At 36.6% G+C, this 23,884-nt stretch overlaps 1 protein-coding gene across 1 annotated transcript; it reads right to left on the bottom strand.

The window, feature by feature from the left end:
* Positions 1–389: 389 nt before the first annotated feature.
* LOC110112187 (probable 26S proteasome non-ATPase regulatory subunit 3) lies at positions 390–22,903 on the bottom strand. The gene is made up of 9 exons (XM_020844318.2): positions 22,779–22,903; positions 22,595–22,686; positions 22,287–22,477; positions 2,430–2,567; positions 2,182–2,318; positions 1,999–2,053; positions 1,817–1,927; positions 1,247–1,486; positions 390–1,170 (listed from the first exon to the last, which is right to left on the bottom strand). Exons 2-9 carry the CDS (start codon positions 22,674–22,676, stop codon positions 658–660), a joined length of 1,467 nt encoding a protein of 488 aa, XP_020699977.1. The 5' UTR covers positions 22,677–22,686; positions 22,779–22,903; the 3' UTR covers positions 390–657.
* Between the last annotated feature and the right edge of the window lie 981 nt (positions 22,904–23,884).

The following is a 23,884-nucleotide window of genomic DNA, read 5'->3' on the forward strand; positions in this document are numbered from 1 at the left end:
TGAAAATTTAACTCTTAATAAAGCTTAATGGAGAAAAAAGATTCATGTAGCCAACTCAACATAACAGGATAAAAACTTGAAGTTGTTGTACTGACCTTACTATTTTGTAAACAAATGTAATTTCTTTTGATCAAATGAAATTGCCCAAGCACGCCTCTTAATTTTCACAAAAACTATGATGCTCCTAATTAAGAATTGCAAAGTAATGACCATGAGACGATGACTGACCACTTTGGAGAGTAATTATATTTTCTCATGAATTTGATTGCATAACTCGCTTTGAATTTAAAATAAAATTAGGCTGTATATCAAATTAAGAGAAAATATAAAATGTACCTGCAGTAATAGGCTTACAGGAATGTATCTGATCCTCTGAATATAGAAACATCTATAGAAAATAAAGAACAATTAGTATGATAAGTAGAAAATCCAAACAAGTTTTGGAAAAGTGAGCTGCCATTCAATCTTTACTGGTGAAATACATAAAAATTTCAAACAAGAAAGAAACTGCTCCTAATCCTGATCAAAACAGTAAAATCCAACAAAGTATGACAGTAAGGCATTATAAAATTAACGCAAAAGAATGGAGAACATTGCAAGCTCCTCATGCTTCAGATGAAAGAAAAAACCTAATTGATTCTACCAAGATAGAAAGATTCAGAAATCATCATCTTCTTCCTCTGCAATATGCTTAGCCAGCTCCTGCTCCTGCTGTTGCCTCTCCCTTCTTTTCTCTGCACCCTCTTTCTCTTTGTGGGAATTGGGAGGGAACCTCAGCGCCTTAACTGCATCATTGTGCATGTTTAAGCAGAAGGCAATTCTAGAATGGAAAGCAATCTGTGGTTCATTTGTGGAGTAAATGTCGCCGGTCTCCTTCGATAACATCCATCCATTTGCGTGATCGATGGTCGCATCGATTGCACCATCCCGAATGGCTTTGGCAACAATACTCTCAGCATCTGCGACGGGGTTTTCAGAATCCAACCTCAGCTTCTTTGCTACGTCAGAAAGAGATATACGGGAGTATGAAATACTAATGTTGCGTAATCCTGTTCTTATCACATTGTGACGGAGCCTCACTATTAAATTGTTGGTCCTGTCTGAGCTAAATGTGCTTGAAAATTTCTCTGCAACTGTCTTGAACAGTTCCAGATCACCAATTCTTACAGCCTATAACCAGAGAAAAAAATCTAAGGAAGTTATAGTGTTGCTAAGATGAATGAAGATGTATGAATCAAATACAGACATTTGTGAGCTCGAAGTAGGGGCTTAAGGCCTTCTTCATTCCTTTCTGCATGAAAACAGTCCTCTCAGGAATCTCGCCAAGCAATAAACGTACTATGATTGCCCACTTGTTGCATTGGATTCTGAAGCCTCGAGCTGCGATGGGTGCCTTCCGAGCAGCTTGAAGGAGACTCTCTTTAGCATCTGTATACTCCAACTGAATGGTTCTTATCTTCCCCAGGTAGAACAAGTAGCGACAAAACTGCACAGCAAACAAAAGGTTGACAGTCTACTTTACCCGGCCGGTTGATAATATACTTAGGCTTCGTTTGGGCCAATTTTCGTATTGCTTTTTAAAACGGAGTTCTAGCATAAAATTTTTAAATTCTTGAAGTTATTTTAGAAATCAAGAAAAAAGTCGTCCCAAATGAAGCCTTAATCAAAAAACAACATTCATGCCTAAAAATATTGTTTAAGAGGTAGAAAAATCAAAATAAGAATTTTAATGGATAACTAATATTAATGACAATATATACGTGCTGCAGAAAAAAAGCCGGATTGAACAAGATTAATTGATGGCACAAGTCATTACCTGTTGATTTGAATGAGCTTCAAAACGTGGTGCCTTGGACCTCAGCTTTTCTGCTTGATCATATAAATTGTAGTAAAGGTAGTTTCGAAGAAGAAGATTCAGAAGGGTTTCCTGTCACAGAAGAAAAATAATTACCATCTTTTATGTCATTCTTTCACACGAACGTGCACAAAACAGCTAACCTGACCCAACTCATCATGCCTTAAGGTTGCCATTCTATGAAGGGCGAGGAGATTTCTGAATAGAAACAAATAAGAAGTTAGGTAAATAAAAAGTGAGAAAAAAAGAAATCTACCTTAACCACAATTTGCTCAAGTAGACGGCTAGGTTATTTTTTTGCTAATATATGGATTTATTTCACTCACCCACGAATTTCAGCAAGACTGTTTGTGAGTTCATGACTATAAGAATAATAGAAATATAGTCTAGATGACAGAACATCAACTGTCCTTCTGTTTATGTTCTTTAGGCGAGCAATGCTATTGGAAGAACAAGTTTTAGCCTGCATGAGAAGAATTTCAAAATAAAAAAGTACATCATCGAGATTTAAATGAATCTCCATTTTGAATTAGAATTAATTTTAAAATGATGAGATTTAAAGAAAAAAATTCACCTCATCATATCTTTTCTGATCAATCAAAAAAATAAGCACAAGCAAGTAACAGAATATCTCAATCTCTGGTAGAAGATGCTTAACAGAACCTTGTGCAGCTGAAGATGCAGTATCAACATCCATATCATGCTCATCTTCCTGGAGAAACAAAAAAACAATAACTCATATGTAGTTCAAAATTACTTTGCACAGCAAATGCTAGGGAAAAACAAAAACAACAGAATCCCATGATTCTTGTCGAAAACACTTTATAAGGTCAATGAATAATAAAGAATGGTTAGACATAATAAGGAATATATCAGCAGAAGTGGGCGGATTGGAAATAGATTCACACTGGAATGGTAAAATGGCATCAATTAACTTGCACAGTTTCTTCATATCGAAATAATTCATGAATCAAATTTCCTCACATTCTTCATATCAAAATAATTTATGAATCACACCATAAAACATCAATTAAAAATATGGTTGTGAGTCGTTATTGCATGATTGTAAGCTCCAGATTACAAGTACGTCTGCCTCTAACCATGGGTATAGAACAATTGGCCAGCAACAAAGAGACTGTTTCCCTTTCTCTACCAGTCTCTCCCTTGTTCCCAAACAAGCAGTGGAGGTTCTGGGTTTCTTCCAACCGAAGAGTTTCCATGCTACAGAGATTGGCTTTTGGGCAACATAGTTCTACTTTCAGTGGCAACTGGCGAAATATTAACAACGTTCACAAAGACAAATCTCATACAAATTAAAATAACATGCTAACACAAAATGCTAAAAAGGTGAAGAGGAGGAAATTGGTATACTTAAAGTTTGCATTTAGGGGCTGTATATGGATCACTAAAAATGAAGGGCTCAAATAAGTTTAATCTTAATCAATGAAACAGTAAAAACTAGAGAATACTGCCCAATACATTATTAACACTTAGCATAAAACAATATCCAACTCCTAGAAATTCAACCAAATCTTACATCTTTCCACTAGAGTTCCTTAAAAAATGGTGCCTTCAAAAGATCTACAGTAAAGATAATAGCCCTTTTCGTGCATATTCCATGTTCAGCATCAATAAAAGTGATCATAAGCAATACAACTAGCTAAACATTAAATCATAAAAAACTGTCAAATCTAAATTTGAAATTCCAAGGAATAACTGTTTCAATCAATCATGTTTAACCATAAGCGGTTTTTTCTCCTTGACACGGGATGGTTCAATGGTAGAATATCATGAGCGGTTTGAGTATCTTGCTAGCCGACTGGACCGACTTTCTGAGACTGTGCTAGAGTGGAGTTTCATGAAAGGGCTCAAACTAGATGAGGTCGCGTGACTTGGGGAAGGCTATGGAGTTAGCTCAATTGGTGGTAGATAAAAGATTCCTGGAGAGAGGGCAAGAGGCAGCAGTTTTGAGGGCTCGTATAGGATGACCACCATCTTCCTAGCACCTAAGGGGCCAACATCAGAAGGCCTACGGGAAGCCACAAAGGAGAAACCGGTAGGAGAGGGATTAGGGGGAAATTTCAAGAAGCTCACTGAGAATGAGCTGCAAAAGAAACAGGCGAAGAGATTGTGCTTCAAATGTGATAAGAGGTACACACTGAGGCATAGGTATAAGGACCAAACATTTTAGGTTGTCATCGCCTGTGATGACGAGGAATTTGAGGGAGGTGAGAGTGGGCATTTGTAGGAGAGGAGGAAGAGCTGCATCTTAACATGGTCGAAGTCTTCTTAAACTCGATGATGGGGTTCACCCCAAACCACACCATGAAAGTGAATGAAGAAATAGCAGACAAAGAGATGGTGTTGCTGATTGACAATAAGGCTACCCACAATTTTATCTCCAATCAGAACGTTGACCAACTGAGGGTGAAATTGGTGGACTCCGGGGGCAATGAGGTGATGATGGGCACTGGGAAGGTGGATAAGGGTAGAGAAGTTGTGTTGACCATGCAGGGGATTCAGGTTAGGAAGGATTTTCTCCCATTTGAGTAAGAGAGCACTGATGTCATCCTAGGGATGAAGTGACTATGGACCTTGGAAAATACCAGTGTCAATTGGTGACCATTAACGATAGAGTTGGAGATGGAATAAAGAAGAGTGGTGATCCGGGGAGATGCAGGGTTGTCCAAGGCCATGGTGTCTCTTAAAACCATAGACAGGACCATACAAGAGCTGGGAGGAGGATTTCTAGTGGAATTGTAAAGCTTAGAAAGGATCAGACGCGGGGGGTGGGGGGCCTTTTAGTACAGCTACTCATACAACAATTTAGTGAGGTCTTTCAACCACCTCAAAGCTTACCACCATCAAGGGAGCAGGAGCATGCCATCACCCTAAGGGAGGGGGAGTAACTGATTATTGTATGACCATACTATTACCCTCAAATTCAGAAAGACAAGATTGAAAAGCTGATCCAGGACACGTTGGAGGCAGGGATCATCAGACTGAGTGCGAGTCCTTTTTTTATCCCAGTCTTGTTGGTCAAGAAGAAGGATGTGAGCTCGAGATTCTACATTGATTACCAGACTTTGAATAAGGAGATTGTGCCGAACAAGTTTCCATCCCAGTGATCAATGAGCTACTAAATGAGCTGTGTGGAGCAATGATGTTCATCAAGCTGGATCTGAAGTCGGGGTACCATCAGATAAGGATGAGGGAGGAGGATGTCCAGAAGACTGCTTTCAAAACACGTAAGGGCATTACGAGTTCTTAATGATGCCATTCAGACTCACAAACGCCCCTTTCACTTTCCAATCACTCACGGATAGAGTGTTCTATATCTCCGAAAGTTCGTACTAGTTTTCTTTTATAACATAGTGGTGTACAACAAGTCGATAGGGGAGCACTTGGAGAATGTGAGGGTGAATTTGAAAGTTTTACAAGAGCATCAGCTTCGGGCCAACCTGAAGAAGTGTTGCTTTGAACAGAACATTGTAAAATACTTGGGGCAAGTGGTCTCTAAAGAGGGGGTGACTATAAATCAGGCCAAGATTGAGGCAATGCATAAATGGTCTCCACTTAGGAATCTGAGAGAGCTAAGGGGCTTTTTAGGTTTGACGGGGTACTACAGGAGATTTGTGAGAGAATACAACACCATAGCCTGGCTGTTAACTGAGCAGCTAAAGAAGCATAGCTTACTATGGGGAGAGGCAACTACCTAGGCCTTTGAGCGATTGAAGAAGACCATGACCACAGTACCAGTCTTAGCCCTATCGGATTTCAGTCAGGTTTTTATGGTAGAGACCGATGCATCATAAGAAGAGTGGTGATCCGGGGAGATGCAGGGTTGTCCAAGGCCATGGTGTCTCTTAAAACCATAGACAGGACCATACAAGAGCTGGGAGGAGGATTTCTAGTGGAATTGTAGAGCTTAGAAGGGATGAGACTGGGGAGGGGGAGTCTTTTAGTGCATCTACTCATACAACAATTTAGTGAGGTTTTTCAACCACCTCAAAGCTTACCACCATCAAGGGAGTAGGAGCTTGCCATCACTCTAAGGGAGGGGGAGTAACTGATTATTGTCTGACCATACCGTTACCCTCAAATTCAGAAAGATAAGATTGAAAAGCTGATCCGGGACATGTTGGAGGCAGGGATCATCAGACTGAGTGTGAGTCCTTTTTTTATCCCAGTCTTGTTGGTCAAGAAGAAGGATGGGAGCTCGAGATTCTACATTGATTATCAGACTTTGAATAAGGAGATTGTGCCGAACAAGTTTCCATCCAAGTGATCGATGAGCTACTGGATGAGTTGTGTGGAGCAACGATGTTCATCAAGCTGGATCTGAAGTCGGGGTACAATCAGATAAGGATGAGGGAGGAGGATGTCCAGAAGACTGCTTTCAAAACACATGAGGGTATTACGAGTTCTTAATGATGTCATTCGGACTCACAAACGCCCCTTACACTTTCCAATCACTCATGAATAGAGTGTTCAAACTATATCTCTGAAAGTTCGTACTAGTTTTCTTTGATAACATAGTGGTGTACAACAAGTCGATAGGGAGCACTTGGAGCATGTGAGGGTGAATTTGGAAGTTTTACAAGAGCATTAGCTTCGGGCCAACCTGAAGAAGTGTTGCTTTGCATAGACCAGTGTAAAATACTTGGGGCAAGTGGTCTCTAAAGAGGGGGTGGCTATAGATCAGACCAAGATTGAGGAAATACATAAATGGTCTCCACTTAGGAATTTGAGAGAGCTAAGGGGCTTTTTAGGTTTGACGGGGTACTATAAGAGATTTGTGAGAGAATACAACACCATAGCTTGGCTATTAACTGAGCAGCTAAAGAAGGATAGCTTTCTGTGGGGAGAGGCAGCTACCTAGGCCTTTGAGCGATTGAAGAAGACCATGACCACAGTACCAGTCTTAGCCCTAACGGATTTTAGTCAGGTTTTTATGGTAGAGACCGATGCATCATGGTATTGGATTAGGGGCAGTGTTCATGCAGAATCATAGGCCCATCCATCGCTTACTTCAACCAGGTATTGTCAGTTATAGAAGCCATAATCCCGCTCCTCATTGGCGAACTTGTTGCTCTGTTAAGCCACTAAAATTTTCATCATTCCATCCACAGAAAAGTCAATCCTCCCTCTCTCTTTCAATATTTTACCCCATTAGTTCTTATCTCTCTACAACAGAAGCATTGCATGGTCCGGGTAGAATTTGAATTGAAGACTTGAAATGGAGAAAGCCTGTGATAAATTAAATGAAAGCTGACAAAGGGTTTTACCATAACAGATGATTTTTTTACAGCTAAAGCATTGCATGGTCCGGATAGAAGGTGGATTGAAGACTTGAAATGGAAAAAACCTATAATAAATAAGACGTGCCCCCCTCCCTCCGCCCATGGTCATCGTGCAAGCTATTCAAAAGTGGGACCTTACTTGTTGAGCAGACATTTCATTGTCAAGATAGACCAATGGAGCTTGAAGTGCCTATTAGAGTAGAGGATGGTGACCGAAGAGCATCAGAGGCAGCTGTTAAAGCTGTTAGGCTATGACTTTGAGATTGATTATAAGCCCGGATAAGAGAATAAGGCTGCGAATGTCTTGTCTAGATGAATGGGAGAGCTCCAAGAATTAGCTATGTCAATACCCTTAATGCTGGATTGGGGGCCATTAAAGAGGAGAGTGTGCAGGATGAGGAGTTGGGACGAATCAGAGCAAATCTACTTAGGGATGGGAATAGTCACCTTGGCTATTCTCTAGAGGGCGAGAGACTGTTGTACAAGGAGATGTTTTTGATGTATCGAACCCTCGTCCATATCCCACAACTCCTACAGGAGTTCCATGGGAGCGCGGCGGGGGAACATTTTGGCGTGCAGAAGACCTACAGGAGATTCGCAGCTGAGCTATATTGGAGCTGGGTATACTACAGAAAAAGGATGATAGCTCACAGGAGAAATGAAAAACTGGCCCCGAGGTACTTTGGCCCTTATGAGATAATAGAGAGGATTAGAGTTGTGGCTTATCGATTGAAGTTACCCTTGACCACTACTATACACTTGGTGTTCTACATATCACAGTTTAGGAAAGCTATTGAGGATCATGTGGCTAGCTCTGAATTATCGGGGATACTGACAATCTATGATGCACATACACGAACACGACGACACGACACAGACACGGGACATCAATTATTAAAAATATAAGACATGGACAAAGGTTAGACATGATATTATAATTTTTCTATTTTAAAACTACTGTATAAAAATTGAATAAATACAATATTAAAAAAAAATAGAAATAATAAGTCATTTAACTATAATTTGTGCTTAAAATGATTAATATTAGGATGTCAAGAGTTGGGCGTGGCGTTTGTCGTCGATGCTGAGAGGGCGTTGGTCGTCGATGTTAAGACGATGTCAAACAAAGATGAGTTGTCAAATTGTGGGTATTGAAATTGCTAGCGTCGATCATCAATGTCAAGAAAGCGTCAGACTTTCATATTGAGATGGTTTTGAAATATTGATATTATAACAACGTCAGACTTGATGTTGAGAAGACATCGAGCATTTTTGTGAAACCAAAGTCACGGCCTACCAAACATAAATAAAAATGAGAATATTCGATGCATTGGGTATTGACTGCATACAATTAATTTGGTATTATTGAACTTGCTCTACTTTGCCCCACCAAGTTAAAAACCACGAATTCAAAGGATCAATCTTTCGCTATAAGTGATAAATTTTGCTTTGGGATTATTTGTTTAAATTGATCTCATTAATTTCTTAAAGTAACTCCATCATCGCATGTACGTTTCACATCATTGTGGGTATTGAAATTGCTAGCATTGATCATCAATGTCAAGAAAGTGCCAAACTTTCATATTGAGATGGTTTTGAAACATTGATGTTATAACGACGTCAGACTTTGATGTTGAGAAGACATCTAGCATTGTTGTGAAACCAAAGTCACGACCCACCAAACAGAAATGAAAATGAGAATATTCGATGCATTGGGTATTGATTGCGTACAATTAATTTGGTGTTGTGGATAGAAAATAAGAAATTTAGCTTTTATATTTTAAATAAATAAAAATTTTAAGTATGAAATTATATATTTTTTAAAAATTCATAAAATATTTAAGACACGCGTGCCCAATTTGTATTTAATATTTTTTTAATAGTACACATTTTCGACGTGTCCGACACGTTTAAAGCGTGTCGTGTTTGATACGTGTCGGACACTGCACGCCTCTTTGAAGAGAAGTGTCGGTGCATCATAGCTTACAATAGATATGGAAGTAATACTGAAACCACTGGAGCTAAAAGGGGTACGATAAGGACAGTGTGGATTAAAGGAAGTTCTGATAAAGTTAAAGAACCTAACTAACTATGATGCCATCTAGGAGCCATATGAGAGAGTGAGGCATCAGATTGTCTTTCCACCTTGAGGGCAAGATGGATCTTTGGGAGGAGGAAGGGAGTATCAATAGACCAGTCTTTGGACCAGCCCAGGCAATGGTCTACCCAAGGCGAAACAAGGGTTCTGCCCCTAGTAATGCCACCCCCTTTGGGGGTTGGGCCCAACAACAATTTAAGGAGTAATTAAGAGTGATTATGAGCGAAAGTTCAAATTAGAAGTTTGGGTATTTTACTCAATTTACTGTATTTTTATGTAGGATTTGGTGGCTAGGGTTAGCTTCATCTGGATGGTTTTGCTGAAATTTTCTACTTCTTAGTTTTCGTTCAGGCTCTAGAGGCGTCTAGAGATTTGAGAGCGCCGGAAGTTCCTCTCCAATAGAAGATCCATTGTATCTTGTTTGTCTTTTTTCATATTTCATCAAGCTAAAGGCTTTTAAGTGATTTGCCACAAGATTTTTCTCTATATATGGTTCTATCTTGTTGAAATTTCAATTTTAGCAAAACAATTTCTGCACTTGTTTCAAATCACTTTTCTCCTTGTTGGATTTATCTATAATCTATCAATTGACAAGCATATAAGAAATACTTCATTAGCCCTACACGTCTTGTATGCTATTTCATTATACATTACTTATATTACAAGATCCGTTTGATGAATATCAACTAAAAAATTCAACAAATCTAAAAAATTTTAAACTAGGCAAAATTGATACAAATCATGAAGTCTATAATCGTAAGAAAAATGCAAAATACTTCTTTTATGACAATAAATCTAAGAGTTTAAACTTTTATTTGAATTCTAGTGTTTTTAAGGCATCTTTCTGTATATGCCTAGGATGATTAGTCATGAGAGTCTATTGGTGATTCAGACATGGGACCATATCCTAATTTTGCCAAAAAAGATTGCTCTTTATTCTACGCTAGAACCCCCATTTTTATGTACTGCTATTTCATAATTCCATATGCAACTTTCATATGTTTTATGAACATGCCTAGATTGCCCAGTCATTAAAGTCTATTTGTGATTCATATTTAGGACCATATTATATTGTTGCCAATAAGATTGCTCTTTATTCTATGCTTGAACGCCTATTTTTATCTACAGATATTTTATTACTCCATTGATGACTTATATTTTACAACCCTTTGTTTCTTGAGGCCTTTATAGATACACAGTTGATTCCCTTATTACTATTACACTTGAATCCTTGTTTGTCTGGCTTTGGTAGCAATTCTGTGATCTAGTTGTTGTTAATGAAAGAGAACTTTCAATTGATTTTGTGATTATAAATGGGGGTCTAAGGCATATATAAAACTCATTAATAGTTGAATAAAATTTCTAATTAAATGTTCCATGTCTTCTACTTTTGATACTCTCTTGCTTGATTAAAGTTGAGACTTCAAAAATTATGATAGAATTTATCTCCTTATACAAGGCTTGCCTTTTTGCAGAATTCTTTCCTATTCTTTATTTTTTTATTGTTCTCTACTTTCTAAATTTTTAGTATTGGAAGTTTGAAAGGGTTATTGTGTTTAGCGAATCTGCTATAATTAGGGTTATCTTAAGTGCATTGATCTCAATCATCTAGACTTTTTAAATTTAAATATATTTTTCTTCCTTTAGGAGTGGGGGTGATGAATGTTACCTATTTTATTTAGCCATATATTCACATTTATATATCGAATTTAGACCTATATCTAATAAAAATAATACTGCCCGATTTAATTGAGCACATACAATGCAAAATATAATTGCTAAATATGCTAAATCATGATTTGATTATCATAGTTAATCAAGATTTATATCCATGCCTAACTCTAACCACTAATTCAGATCAAAAAATTCCCCAAGCTCATGTAGTTCAAGCTCTTAAAACACAAACTTATTTCAAATCCAAGTAAATTATAAAGGCATCCATATATCAGCTTGTATTGCTTTAAGATAACCAAAAGTCCTCACAATCATTATTAACCTTATCCCAACAATGTTGTCTACTGCACGAGATGTTAAACATATTCTTCATAAATTATTTTGATCAACCCCTTTTCCTCTAAATCCTTGAACATTAAATTTATCTGCATAACTAATTATTGCACTTCCTTCTCTTTGTTGTATTTGTCAAAACAACCCAAGACTATTTTCAACTACCTATCTTCAATAACTACTACTTCAATCATCCTTCTAATATAACCATTCATTATTTTATCCTTCTTACTTTTACCAAACATCCATTTTAACATACTCATTTATATCAAGCTAAAATTAGGCTTAATTTGATATGGCTTATAGTTTTATGCTTTTGCAAAGAGAGCTTTTAAAAAACTATTTTCCAACCACAACTATTATGCTTTCCCAAGCAGCTTTTCTAAATCAAATTTCATGAAAGATGGGAGAGGTATCCAATTTTTAGATCAGAGAAACATTTATCTGTCAATATTTTTTTACAAGGCAACATGAAAACCCATACAAAAATAACTGGTCTAATTGTAATTTATAAATTTTATTTTAAATTTCTATGATATCATCTTATTTCATGAGGCATTAATCCGTTTAAACCGAACAACTTTAACTCTAAAAATTATATCCCATTTTTTTATAAAAAATCCACATACTTGAATCTATTACAAATAAGCATTAATGATATTTATTGTTCATTATTAATATCAAAACCTACTAAAATTTCATAACATAGATTCAATTTTTGTTATACAAATCTTTTATTACTGCTATAACATCTCACTTTTTTGTCAATAAATGTCGCATTGATTAGAACTGTTACTTGTAAAGAGAATTCACTAATGATATTCTTTAAAAGATCTCCATAATCATTATAAAATGATATGGGCTCAACGATGACCCTTGATGCAATCCTATTATAATAAGAAACTAAATGTAATTGAAAATTTTATAGTAACTCTTTGATCACCCTACAACTACTTTTAATATTAATTAATCATCTATCATATATATTCCTAATAAGTTTTTCATAACTTAGACACACCTTTCTTTCTTAATGTGTCTTAAACAATTTTCATGACTAAATCATATGCCTTCTCAATATCATTAAATATCATCTTATATATCTATAATAATTTTTAGATGCCTTTTCATCAATTATTTTAACACTAAGATCATTTTAATTAGTTTCATAGTAGATTCAAAGTATACATGTAAATGAATTAGAAATATGCATATTGAGCGGAACAAAAAAAAAAGCAAAGTAAAGAAAACAGACGTAACCGTTTTTCCTTGTATTCATAACTATTACATTGTGTAATATGTTTCTACAGTGAAGATAAAGGTAATATAGAGAGTAAATAGAACAAGAAGCCCAAAAGTAGTTACACAACAAGTAAAAGGTTCAACTTTAAAGGCTAAGATAGGGTAGGCATGAGGAGTTAGATGATTGAGATGCGAAGTCATGAAGGGCACAACGGTAGCAGTTGAAGAAGTAGCCTGTGATGAATGTGATGGTTTTTGAAACATGTTAGTGATATTACCTCCCCTCAAGTTGAAGATCAACAGATTTTATCATCAACCCATCACGTTGTCAATAAAATTGACTCGTGGTGAGAGATTTGAAGAAGATGTTAGCAGGTTGATCTTGACATGTAATGTGATGTACGAAAATCTCATTGGAGAGAAGGTATTCATGAATGAAATGATAGCAATTGATCAAGCATAAAACACTGGATTATTTAGCTAGCGTCATGGCATAAATATTATCACAATGGAGGAAAGTCGGACTGATTAAGTGACATTTGAAATTCTTAAATCAGTCAATGAAGCCATATGATGTTCGTTGTCAATAATGCTAATGCCTCGTATTCAACTTCCTAGATGATCAAACCACTATTAGTTGCTTATTGATATTCCATGAGATTAGAGTGCGGCCAAGATAGGAGCCATAACCCTGTGATAGACCATCTATCCTGGGAGTCACTTGCCCAATTGAAGCCTAAGTAAGACTGTAAGAGTGAGCGTTGAGGTCACCTTTCTGAATGGGAAGTCCATAATTGGATGTTCCATTAAGGTTATGGTCCTATGGAGAAGGCATTTGAGTAATGTATACTAACGAGTAAGGGGATTGAGCATGCGAGTCTTGCTTGAGATCATAGATCACCTTTTTGAGCAAGCGAATATGATTTAGGTGTTGGAGATCAAAAAAGTCAAAAGGTTGTCACATAAAAATAGTCTCACAAAGTTTTCCATGTAATAAGGCATTGTACACATCAAAATGAATAACATCCCAACAGGAAGAAAGAACAGTGGTGAGAAGAAAGCATATGGTGGGAATCTCACAACGGAACAAAATGCTCTCTTGATAGAACCGTTACGCAACTAACCAGGCATATAACTGAATTACAATGCCGTCAGGATTGAAATTGGTCATGTAAACCCAACGCATCTAAGAACATTTTATTTTGGTGAAGGATGAACAAGCTGGCAGGTCCCTTGCAGTTGGAGAGCTATAAATTCAATGAACATTGCCTCACATCAATGTTCATATTTGCTTGCCTAAATATAGCAAGTGGGCTCAATGGTTGATTGAGTTTGAGAATGAAGTGTGAGGATTTGTCTGGGCATTAATGATCATGGTTTGAGCCTAGTTATAATGGGATGATTATTGTGGATTGGTGGTTGATTTTGTTCAATTATAAGGAGACGACAACAATTGAAAAGGAGGTGTTGCTTGGCAGAGAAGATGGTATAGGAGTATCAAGTAAAACAGTGCTTGTATGCTTATGGTTAGATGAGATGGATCAAACATGAACAAGAGTTTGGTGAGTAGTGTTATTCTATTGTTCTTGTTGGTCAATGGTCTAACGTGTAGGTGAAGAGAATGGATAAGATAACCAATCAAAAATAACATGCTAAGAGATGATGGTTTTGCCATAACAAGATTAGCAACAATAGCCTTTGTGAGAGGTAGAATAGCCTGAGGAGAATCCATTTGATGAATGGTAATTTGCTCTTAGGTGATGCATGCAAAATTCTTTTTTTTTTTTTTGAGTCTTTATTGAACTATTGTAATTTGAATATTATGCTTATTTTGTTTTTTTATTTTCTACCCTATGATGGAAGGCAACCTATGATCATGTGTAGGTTGTGCTCTTGAACATGCTTTACCTTGGGTGTGCTAGTTTCTTTGGTGCCTTGGCTTTTGGGCTGACTTGGGTTGATCCAAATTTTTGGGGTGTGGTTTACCAAGCTCGGGTTCTTGCTAGCTGTTTTGCCAATTATTGGCTTTTCTGGAATTCATGTCTTATTTTTGTGCTTTGTCCTGATACACTCATCTGTCCAGGTTCATTCCTTGCTTTTGATTATTTTCAGATTCAAGCCCCCTGGTGCCCCTTCAGTTCTGCCTGTCCCGTTCCCCTGTGCTGCTCTCGGTTTTGGTGAGCTAGTGGCTGCCTGTTGGCCTTTTATCTCCCCTTTTCTGATTGGTTTATTTGGAAGGTTGGGTAGCTGTTTGGCTCCCTCTTTCACCTATAAATATAGATTGTTTTGTGGCATTTGAAAGCTGTTTTTTTGGTAAGAAAAGATATCTAAAAACCTGAGGGTTTCTTCTTGGGAAAGCTTGCGAGCTTCTTCCACTTCTGTTCTCCTCTCTTCGATTTCGTCTTGGGCTTCTTACCTACTTCTTCTCTCCACAAGTTTCCACTCCACGTGTATCTTTCTTCTCAAGCTCTTGAAAGTGTTGGTTGGCCAGTTTGCTAGTATTTACCGGAGGAGTTTTGTGGTGGACGTTGGCCCAAAGTTGTTGTGGTGGACCCTTGGTTTGCATGTCCTTAGCACTTTTTTTATTTTACCTACTATTTCGTTGCATGTGAGGTGACCACTAGGCACTAGTTGGTTGTTCTGAGGGTAATTTGTTTTTATTTTTATTTTAGTTTCGTTCTTGTCTAACTTTTGTTTGTTTCAAATTGGTCTTTGGTGTTTAACTACTTTAAGTTGAATCGAGAAAAGTTCTACTAGCCATTGTGTTCTCCTTTTGGTTTTTTCTTTCTAGTTGTCTGCATCATTAGGTAAGGCAGTTTCATATCATTTTAGAACCTGTACATTGGAAAGAATAGAAAGTAAGCCAACTAGAGAAAAATAGAGGTGAAAATATTCATTGAAGCTGTTATATTGTACTTCATGTTTCTACCGTAGATATGAAAGTAATACAGAGAGGAAAGCAAACAAAAAGCCCAAAAATAATTATACAATTATACTTATCAATGGCGAATGGTGCACCATAATGTTTGCAAAGATGCGTTGGTTATCATGCAGGCGAAGAGAAATAATGAACTCTATGTGTTGCAAGATACACCCTTACATAGAGATGTCTCAATTTCATCATCAATGATAGAGCACGCTATAATTTGGGGAGTTAGTAAAACATTAATTTTATGGTTGCAGGTCAAGTTTCAAAACAAAGGAGTGCATAGATAGAGGAGAAGACTATTAGGATGATCAAGTTGCACAATGTTCCAATGCCAATTCATACCATTACAATATTTAGAATAAGAAAACAAATTTAGGAGTAGGAGAATTAAAGAGCATTTTTTGGTATTAGTGGATTCCTGTCGTATGTGCAACAAATGTGCTTCAAAGGTCTCTCAATTGCTTTAATAATAGGCATAATATGAGCATGTTGAGGTTGCCGGTTGCCCAACACTTAACCCTTAGAGTTTTAGAAGTTAGAGTGCCCAACTTCGAGAGCAGTCATACAGAACATCTAGCTAAAAATTTGTTAGGATGTTCACAAATTTAAATTGGGAGGCAAATAGGATAAAAATTACTATTTATTGTTTAGAATATTATCAAATCAGAATTTAAAACTTAAGTTTTGAAACCACCTTCACAGTATAAATAGGAGACTATTTGGACATCAAAATTCAATACATAAGGGCTTATGGGTATGCATGCATGGGTTTAAGAAATACTTGTAGGTGTTGGCTTGAGAAGTAGGAAACTATGGCAATGCATGCTGAGAGAAATAAACGAGGGTACCATTTTGATTAAAGGAATTATTAGTTATTACAAAAAAAAAAGAAAAAGAAAGAAAAAGAAAGAAAAAAGCATGGGATAATAAATTATTTTTTACAACAGTGAAGTGCCATCTTAGGAAATCAAAATCATCATTGAGACTGAAATTTAATGACGATTCTAAAGAGATTTAGGATGATACCGTCTTGAAAAATGCTCAAAGCGAGCAATTTTTAGTATTAATCAAATCACATTTCTTTATTATCCATCTTGAGTTAATCTCTCTCTTGCTTATCTTAACATATTTGGGTTTTTTTTAATGAGATTAGGCGCATTTAGGTTTAGAGAAGAGTTCCTTATTAAGCCCATTTAATTTATAAATCTATGTGGCCATTTTATAATGTATACGATCCTCTTTCTCATCTCCCATCATGTAACTTATGTTACTTGAACTTATTTCTAATGATTCTTGATCTCTTAGATATCACTGTGTGTGTTCATCATATTATCATTTGATAGGCTTTCTATAAAAAATTTAGATGTGTTTCTGATAGGAAATACTTGAGTTCACAAGTAATCCAAAAGGAAATACTTGAGTTCACAAGATACCCTAGCAATAATAGGTCAAAACAGCAGGAAAAACAAGAAAATCTGGATGAAATCAATCTAAAAACGATAGATTGCAATAGTAGAATCAAAACAAAACAAACTCCAAGCAAGATACAATTGATCCTCAATTCGAGAGGAGGATCGTCTCTCCCAATCTCTAGATTGTGGATCTAGAGCCCAAGACACCAAGAAGACTTCAAGAGAATAACTCAAATCATGCATGTCCTAACCCTAGCCTCCCATGTTCTTTAAATATAATTCTTCCTAATAAAAAGCTTCCTAACATAAACCAAATTCAAATTCCTTTCCTTATGCATTAACCACCCTCTCTCTCTCTCTACTTGCCGCCCTAGGGGACCCACGGCCTTGGGCGGAAACTTAAGGAGGCGGCTTAGCCGGCCTCCTGTAAAATTGAACCGGCCCCTCCTGGGCCGGTTTGGTTGGTTCAGGGATAACCCACGTAACAGTTTCTTAAGAATTAGTATAAGATATTAATAAGCAATATGATGGTCATAAATTTTGAGATTGATATGTTTGAAAGATCAAAGAGTTTGAGCTTTGAAAAATCAAGACACATGGTGTTCTAATTCATCAAAGATATGTGATGGCTCATAAGGTTATACCTAAGATCACGAGTGACAAAGCTAAAATAAAAATTAATGGAAAAAAAAAACTCTCAAGAATTATGCTAAGTTTGGGGAAGAAGTTTTGATACAAATTTTTTGATAAAATAAGCATTAAAGGGTTGCAACTCAGGCTGCAGTATGATAAAAAGTCTCCCCAATAAACTTTATCAAAAGTTAAGACAAGATTTTCTTCACATGTAAGAAGATATATTTATTAAATCACATCTTAATGAGTTTAGTTCCATGATTGTGATGGACGGAAGCTGAGCTGGTGGGCTTCACTAGGGTGGGCGGTGGGCAAGAAGAGGGGGAGAATTGTTTAAGAAAATTTTAATTACAATTGAGAGGGAATTAATTAATAAAAGATACATAATTTGAATTCAAATCTGAGAGGGAATTATTTAGGGAAAACCCCGGCGAGATAATATAAATTATGTAAGGAAGAATCAATGGAGAATAATTTGGGAAAGTTTTAATTACAATTGGGAGGGAATTAATTAGGAAAAGATATCTAATTTGAATTCAAATATGAGAGGAATTATATAGTGAAAGGAGGCTAATTTGAGAGGGAATTAGGGGAGCCTATTTAAGTCTAACTATAGAGTGATTTCATATTATGCTTGATTTTGTTGGAATTAGTTTTTCTTAGGTTGAGTGGGCTCTATCCGACGGCTAGGGATTTGGGAGAGCCGAATCTTCATCTCCAATTGAAGATCCAACTATATCTTATGTTTTTTGTCTTAGTTTTTTCAATTAAAAAAATTTCTTATGTTCTCCTTCCAAAATTTCATGTCGTTCTCTGGTGTTGCTGAAATTGCATCAACTTCCTATCCAATTGGTATCAAAGCACTTTTTTGGGACCTATTGCGGCAAATAAAGTAAATGCCTTGGAAGAGCATTTTAAAGAAAAAATTGGCCAACTCAAATCAACGTTTGAAGATAGAATGACATCAAAGGAGGAAAGTTTTTCAACCTAGAAAGAATGATAAGGAAACTATTGAAGCTTCACACCCAACCAAAAATATCGAAGGCAAGAGCATCGGACTGGGAAGTAGGGGAAACCCTAAAGTCTAAATATGGGTACCTATGACAGGAAGAAAGGAAAAAGCGTTGGAGGGGGAGATTGGACAGATAAATCTAGAATTTCATATCTCTAACCGCAAATTTCATATTGCAAAAGTCAAATTGTAATCGTCCACGAGAAAATCGATGGAAACTTTTTCATCCTGAAGGAGATGTTGAAGAAATTACTCAATGGTCAAACAAAAAAATTGCCGTCGAAGGTCAAGGAAGTCGCCGACAGCCAAGGAAGTAGTGAAAACTCTAAGCCAATAAGGTGAAGGGAAGATCAAGAGATAGAGATTTTGGAGGGGGCAGAAAAAATGCCTCCCCTAGAGCCTATTCCTAGAGAGGAGTTGGGTAGAGGGTATGTGGAGAGACGTGAAATGGTTGGACATGAGTGGAGCGGTGATGAATTTGAAAGGAGATGGACTAAATTTGAAAGGTGAGGGGGCTTGATTATGATCAAAGGAGTGTCGAATTTGAAAGGAGAATGATTGAATATGATCAAAGGGGTGCTGAATTTGAAGGAAGAAAGTGGGCTTGTGAAGAAAGGTTTGGGTACGAGCGGAGAAGGGATGATTGGCACAATTGGGGGGAACCACCCCCGTGAGGAATGGGAAACTTTGGAGGAAGCAAGGGTGACAGAGGAGATCTAAGGGTGAGGAAGCTGAATATGCCTATTTTTAAGAGAGATGATGCACATGAGTGGATCTACAGGGTGGAAATGTACTTTACCATCAATAGGTTGACGGAGGAGAGACTGCCGATAGCCGGGATGTGCTTGGAGGGGAAAGCTTTAGCATGATACCAGTGGAGCGATACGAGACAACCTATACGGACCTGGAGGGAGTTTAAAGACTACTTGTTGGAACATTTTCAAACAAAAAGGGGAGGAGACTTCTATGAGCAGTTAGATTTTTATTGGGTATTTGCTGAAATTTGTAGTGTTTTTAGGTAGTTTTGGGCTCTAGCCACCGGCTACAGAATTGGGAGAGCAGGGTCCTCCTCTCCAATTGAGTGTCCATTATATCTTATTTGTTTTCCTCCCTATTTCATCAATTGAAGAGAGTTTTCTTCCGTTATCTTTCTACAAATTGCCTTGGAGATTGTGTTTGGATTGCTGAAATTCAATTTCAAACAAGGGCAATTGGATTTCTACATCCACTTCCTATCAGATTGAGGATTTGATAAATATTGATGTGATGGTTGATGATGAAGATCAACATTTATTAACATTGTGCCTTTTATCTCCCACTTATAAATATTGTGATGGCACAATATTTTATGAAAGAGATATAATCAAAATTAATTAACATTGTGCCTTCTATCTACTACTTATAAATATTTTTATGACAACATGTTTTATGAAAGAGAAATAATTAACTTAGAGATTAAAAAAGAATTATTGCTAAACTTGAAGATGTTGGAAATAAAAAGCTAATTGAGGGAATCTTATTTAGAGAGACACCTTTCGAAAAGAGGCCTACTTATTGATCATGGAAGAAATCTCATGGAAAATACAATGATGAGACATGTTTGATTACAAGAAGAAAGAGCATATTAAGAGATATTGGCATGAATCATGAAAATGTAACCATAAGGAGAAAAAATTAGCATCTGCTAGTGTTCTTGTACATCAGCCAAACAAAATTATAAGTGATGGTCTTTTAATTAATGTTAAATTTAAATATAATGATTACTGAATTCTAAATTCAACCTGCTTGTACCGTATATGCAATAAAAAGGAGTTGCTTCACTTATGAGGGATGTGATAGTGATTGTTTTATATGAAAAATAATGTGGCAATCAAGATTGTTGGTACTCACTATGAAATTCAACATGCGTGATGATGTGATTTGTTAAGCTGTGGAGCCTAAATAATACCCTACAAAGAAACAACTTATACAGACTCAGGCGTGGATAGTTATAACGCTATAACATCTAATATCTACGATTTGTTTCATTAAGGGTATTTTTAGAATTTCGTTGTAATATTCAAAAGCCTTAATTTTTTTACAAAATTCCACTACCATAGTGAAATTTACATGACGGTAATAGGGTGTAGTCATGAATTGGGCGAATATTTAAAAAACTGTTTATGTGTTTATCTTTTTTATGTTTTATTTACTCTCAAATATTTTCTGAATTCCAACAAGTCTAGGATATTAAAAAGACACAAGCATGTACTAAATCTTAGAAATAATCTTATAACTTTAAAAACTTTCAATGTGCAAGGTACAAATTCTCTAAAGATGCTAAAATCCTTCAAGTTCGCAAAGAAACGTTGATTTTCATTAAAGCAAAGGGAGTTGATAGACTCTTAAGCGTTACAACATATAACTTTAACTGGAGCAACTTTAGTTTCATCAAAATGGTTAGAGCATCATAGTTCAAATATGTGAGGTTTTTCAACAAAGGATGGAAGAGGTGGAGGGGAAAACTATTGAGATAATCAAATTACATAGCCTATCGCAGTGCCCAGTCATACCATTGTAGCATTCACAACAAAAAGAGAGCCAATTTGAGGTTACCTGAATTCAATGGAAAGTGCACTTTCAATATCAAGGGGACCATCTTGGTGTGCTAGAAAAGTGCTTTTAAGGTCACTCATAAGTGTTGAGTTCATATGATATTTAGATATGTAAGGTTGACTGATGCACAGATATTCCAAGGTCTGAGAGCTTAGAGTGCTCATCTTGGACAGAACCCACAAAGGGGTCCAAAATTATGTCACAGTAATGACTCAAGGGAGATATTTGCTATGATTTTGACAATAATTTTGTTAAGACATGCATAGATTTAAATTTGGAGATTGCTAAGATAAACAAATTAGTATTTGCTATTTAGGATGATTTCATCTCAAATGTTAAACATGATTGTTTTAAACGCACCTTCTTAAAATTTGATAAATAGGAGAGGTGCTTGAACCTTTGTGTATGAGAGCTTATGGTTACGTGACAATGGGCTTGACTAATTGCTCGGGCATGATGGTTGTTTTTTATTAACGAATTATTATAGAGATATGAAGGGAAAAAAAAAAAGTAGTTGGAAAAAAGCTTTCTTTGTAATGCTCATGGAGTGTCATCTTGACAAATCAAAACCTTAATTGAGCAAGAAAATTTACAACAATTTCAGAGATGTGGAATGGTACCGTTTTGAGGAACTTTTAATGTGATTAATTCTCAGTACCGGATAAATATTCCTTATTTATTATTTTTCTTGAGTTATATTCTTTGCTGATTGTCTTGATAGACTTTCGAATTCTTTTTTTCTTTTTTTTTTTAGATTAGATGTACCTGAATTTGAGAAAGAGTGTTTTCTTTATTTGTATGTCGTTTCTCCATATGATGGATTAGATCCTCTCTTCTCCAAGCAGCATAGAAATTAAACAAAATCTTAATATCTTTTGATTGTGCTTGATCTCCTTGGTATTACTTTTTAGAAACGTTAAAGATACATGTTTTTTCCAAAAAAAAAAAGTATGCCATCATTTCAGAATAATAAACTATCGGCTAACCATAATCCACCTGTCTTTCGAGAGGTTGGCTTGCTCAACTTGAATACTAATGTGCTAGTAAAAGAGCAACAATTAAATACAACCGACTGCCGGAAGCACATTTCAAACAGTGCACTGACTAACTAAAAATTCAGGTACTCTTAAACAGAATCTCCCCTAATAAAAGCCTGAAATTTCGAAAGAATAACTTATGATTAAAAATCCGTTGACTCCATACCTTAGGAAGATAGGAGAACAGCTTAGAGTGCGCTTCTGAGCCCGGAGATAGGGCAAAGCTGAGGAACGCCGACAGAATGCTAGCTTTAAGCTTGCGGCGGAGCATAATCGTCAGGCGCACTGACTTTACAATCCGCCGCACCTCTTTAGCATAGGCTCCAGTTTCGATCAGAGCAGCGATGTCCTTCAGATCTGAAGCCAGGAGCAAAACCCAGGGCAAACGTCGGCATTAACGATCTTAAAACGTAAAAGAACCAAAAAAGAAAAAAAAAACGAAGTTCTACAGAATAGATTGCAACGGCAACTCACGTTGTAGGGTGGATGGGGTGGAAAAGGAGGATACGGAGTGGGAGGGCACCTGCGCCTCTTTCATCTCCACCTCTTGAGTCATCCTGTGATATCTGAAGAATAATCGTAAAGTTGCAGAGTGATCAGAGGAATTAGGGCTCGGAGAATGAAATAAATTAATGGCGCTGGTCAAAGTAGCACTTACTAGCGTTCGCGCAAAGAAACTCTTCGATGGGAGCCTCGCCGTCCCTCTGGTTTCTTTTTCTTAAAACATCAAAACTTGTACCGAAAGCTTATTTGATCCTTCATTTAATAAGGTGTAAATCAGAACGCCTGCCTCATGTCATCTGAAGCATAATTATGATACATAGGAAAAAGGTGATGTGGGCACATGACGTATTTATATTCACCTTCAAATAACATCCGTATCCACAAAGAATAATTTCACGTAACAAAGGAGAAATTATTATGTATGAACATTGGATTGTCCGGAGGCGAATTAGAACGCGCCACATCATCTAGTACCCTGTTGCGGTACACAACAAAAGGGTGACGTAGCGCGTTCTAATTCACCTCTAGACGGCATCCTTATCCACACAAAATAATTTCACGTAAAAAAGGAAAAAAATGTTATGTGCGAACACTGGACCATACGAAGGCAAATCAGAATACATCACATCACCTGATACATAGTAGCACACAGTCGTTATACATAGCAAATGGATAACGTGACACAATTTGATTCGCCTCCAGACAATGTCCTTATCTGCACATAATAATTTCACGTAAAAAGGAGAAATTATTATGTATGAACATCGGACCATCCAAAGGCGTATCAAAACACACCACATCACCTACTACACAACCTCAATACACAGCAAAACAGGTGACGTGTTTTGATTCACTTCCGCACGGCATCCATATCCACATAATAATTTCACGTAAAAAAGGAGAAATTATTCTGTGCGGACACCAAACAGCCCGAAGACGAATAAAAAAGCTATATTAATGAAGTTTTGGTTGTGTTGATATATTCCCAGCTCATCCTTTTATAAACTCATGGCTCCTATCGAATAAAAATTTAATACAATTCTTGTCTGTATGGGTTGTGTACTGTTATATTAATAAAGTTCAGGTCGTGATTATATGTTTTCAGTTCATACTTTTATTAACTATCAATTATAACTCACGTGTGCTCATCATAACACCAACATGATTCTTAAAAATAAATGATTTCTTCAAATACATTTAATTTTGTGAAATTGTGCTTTTTGAATCACATTAAGATGAAATCTCATATCTTTTATCATT

This window comes from Dendrobium catenatum, unplaced genomic scaffold (genome assembly GCF_001605985.2).
Source record: "Dendrobium catenatum unplaced genomic scaffold, ASM160598v2 fragScaff_scaffold_178, whole genome shotgun sequence".
NCBI classification, from domain to species: domain Eukaryota; kingdom Viridiplantae; phylum Streptophyta; class Magnoliopsida; order Asparagales; family Orchidaceae; genus Dendrobium; species Dendrobium catenatum.

Coding starts and splice junctions, on each gene's coding strand:
- LOC110112187 (XM_020844318.2), bottom strand. CDS start 22,676: ATGACTCAAGAGGTGGAGATGAAAGAGGCGCAGGTGCCCTCCCACTCC. Junction 2,319..2,429: donor ATCAGAAAAGATATGATGAG/GTGAATTTTTTT, acceptor CTTCTCATGCAG/GCTAAAACTTGTTCTTCCAA. Junction 1,171..1,246: donor CCTACTTCGAGCTCACAAAT/GTCTGTATTTGA, acceptor CTCTGGTTATAG/GCTGTAAGAATTGGTGATCT.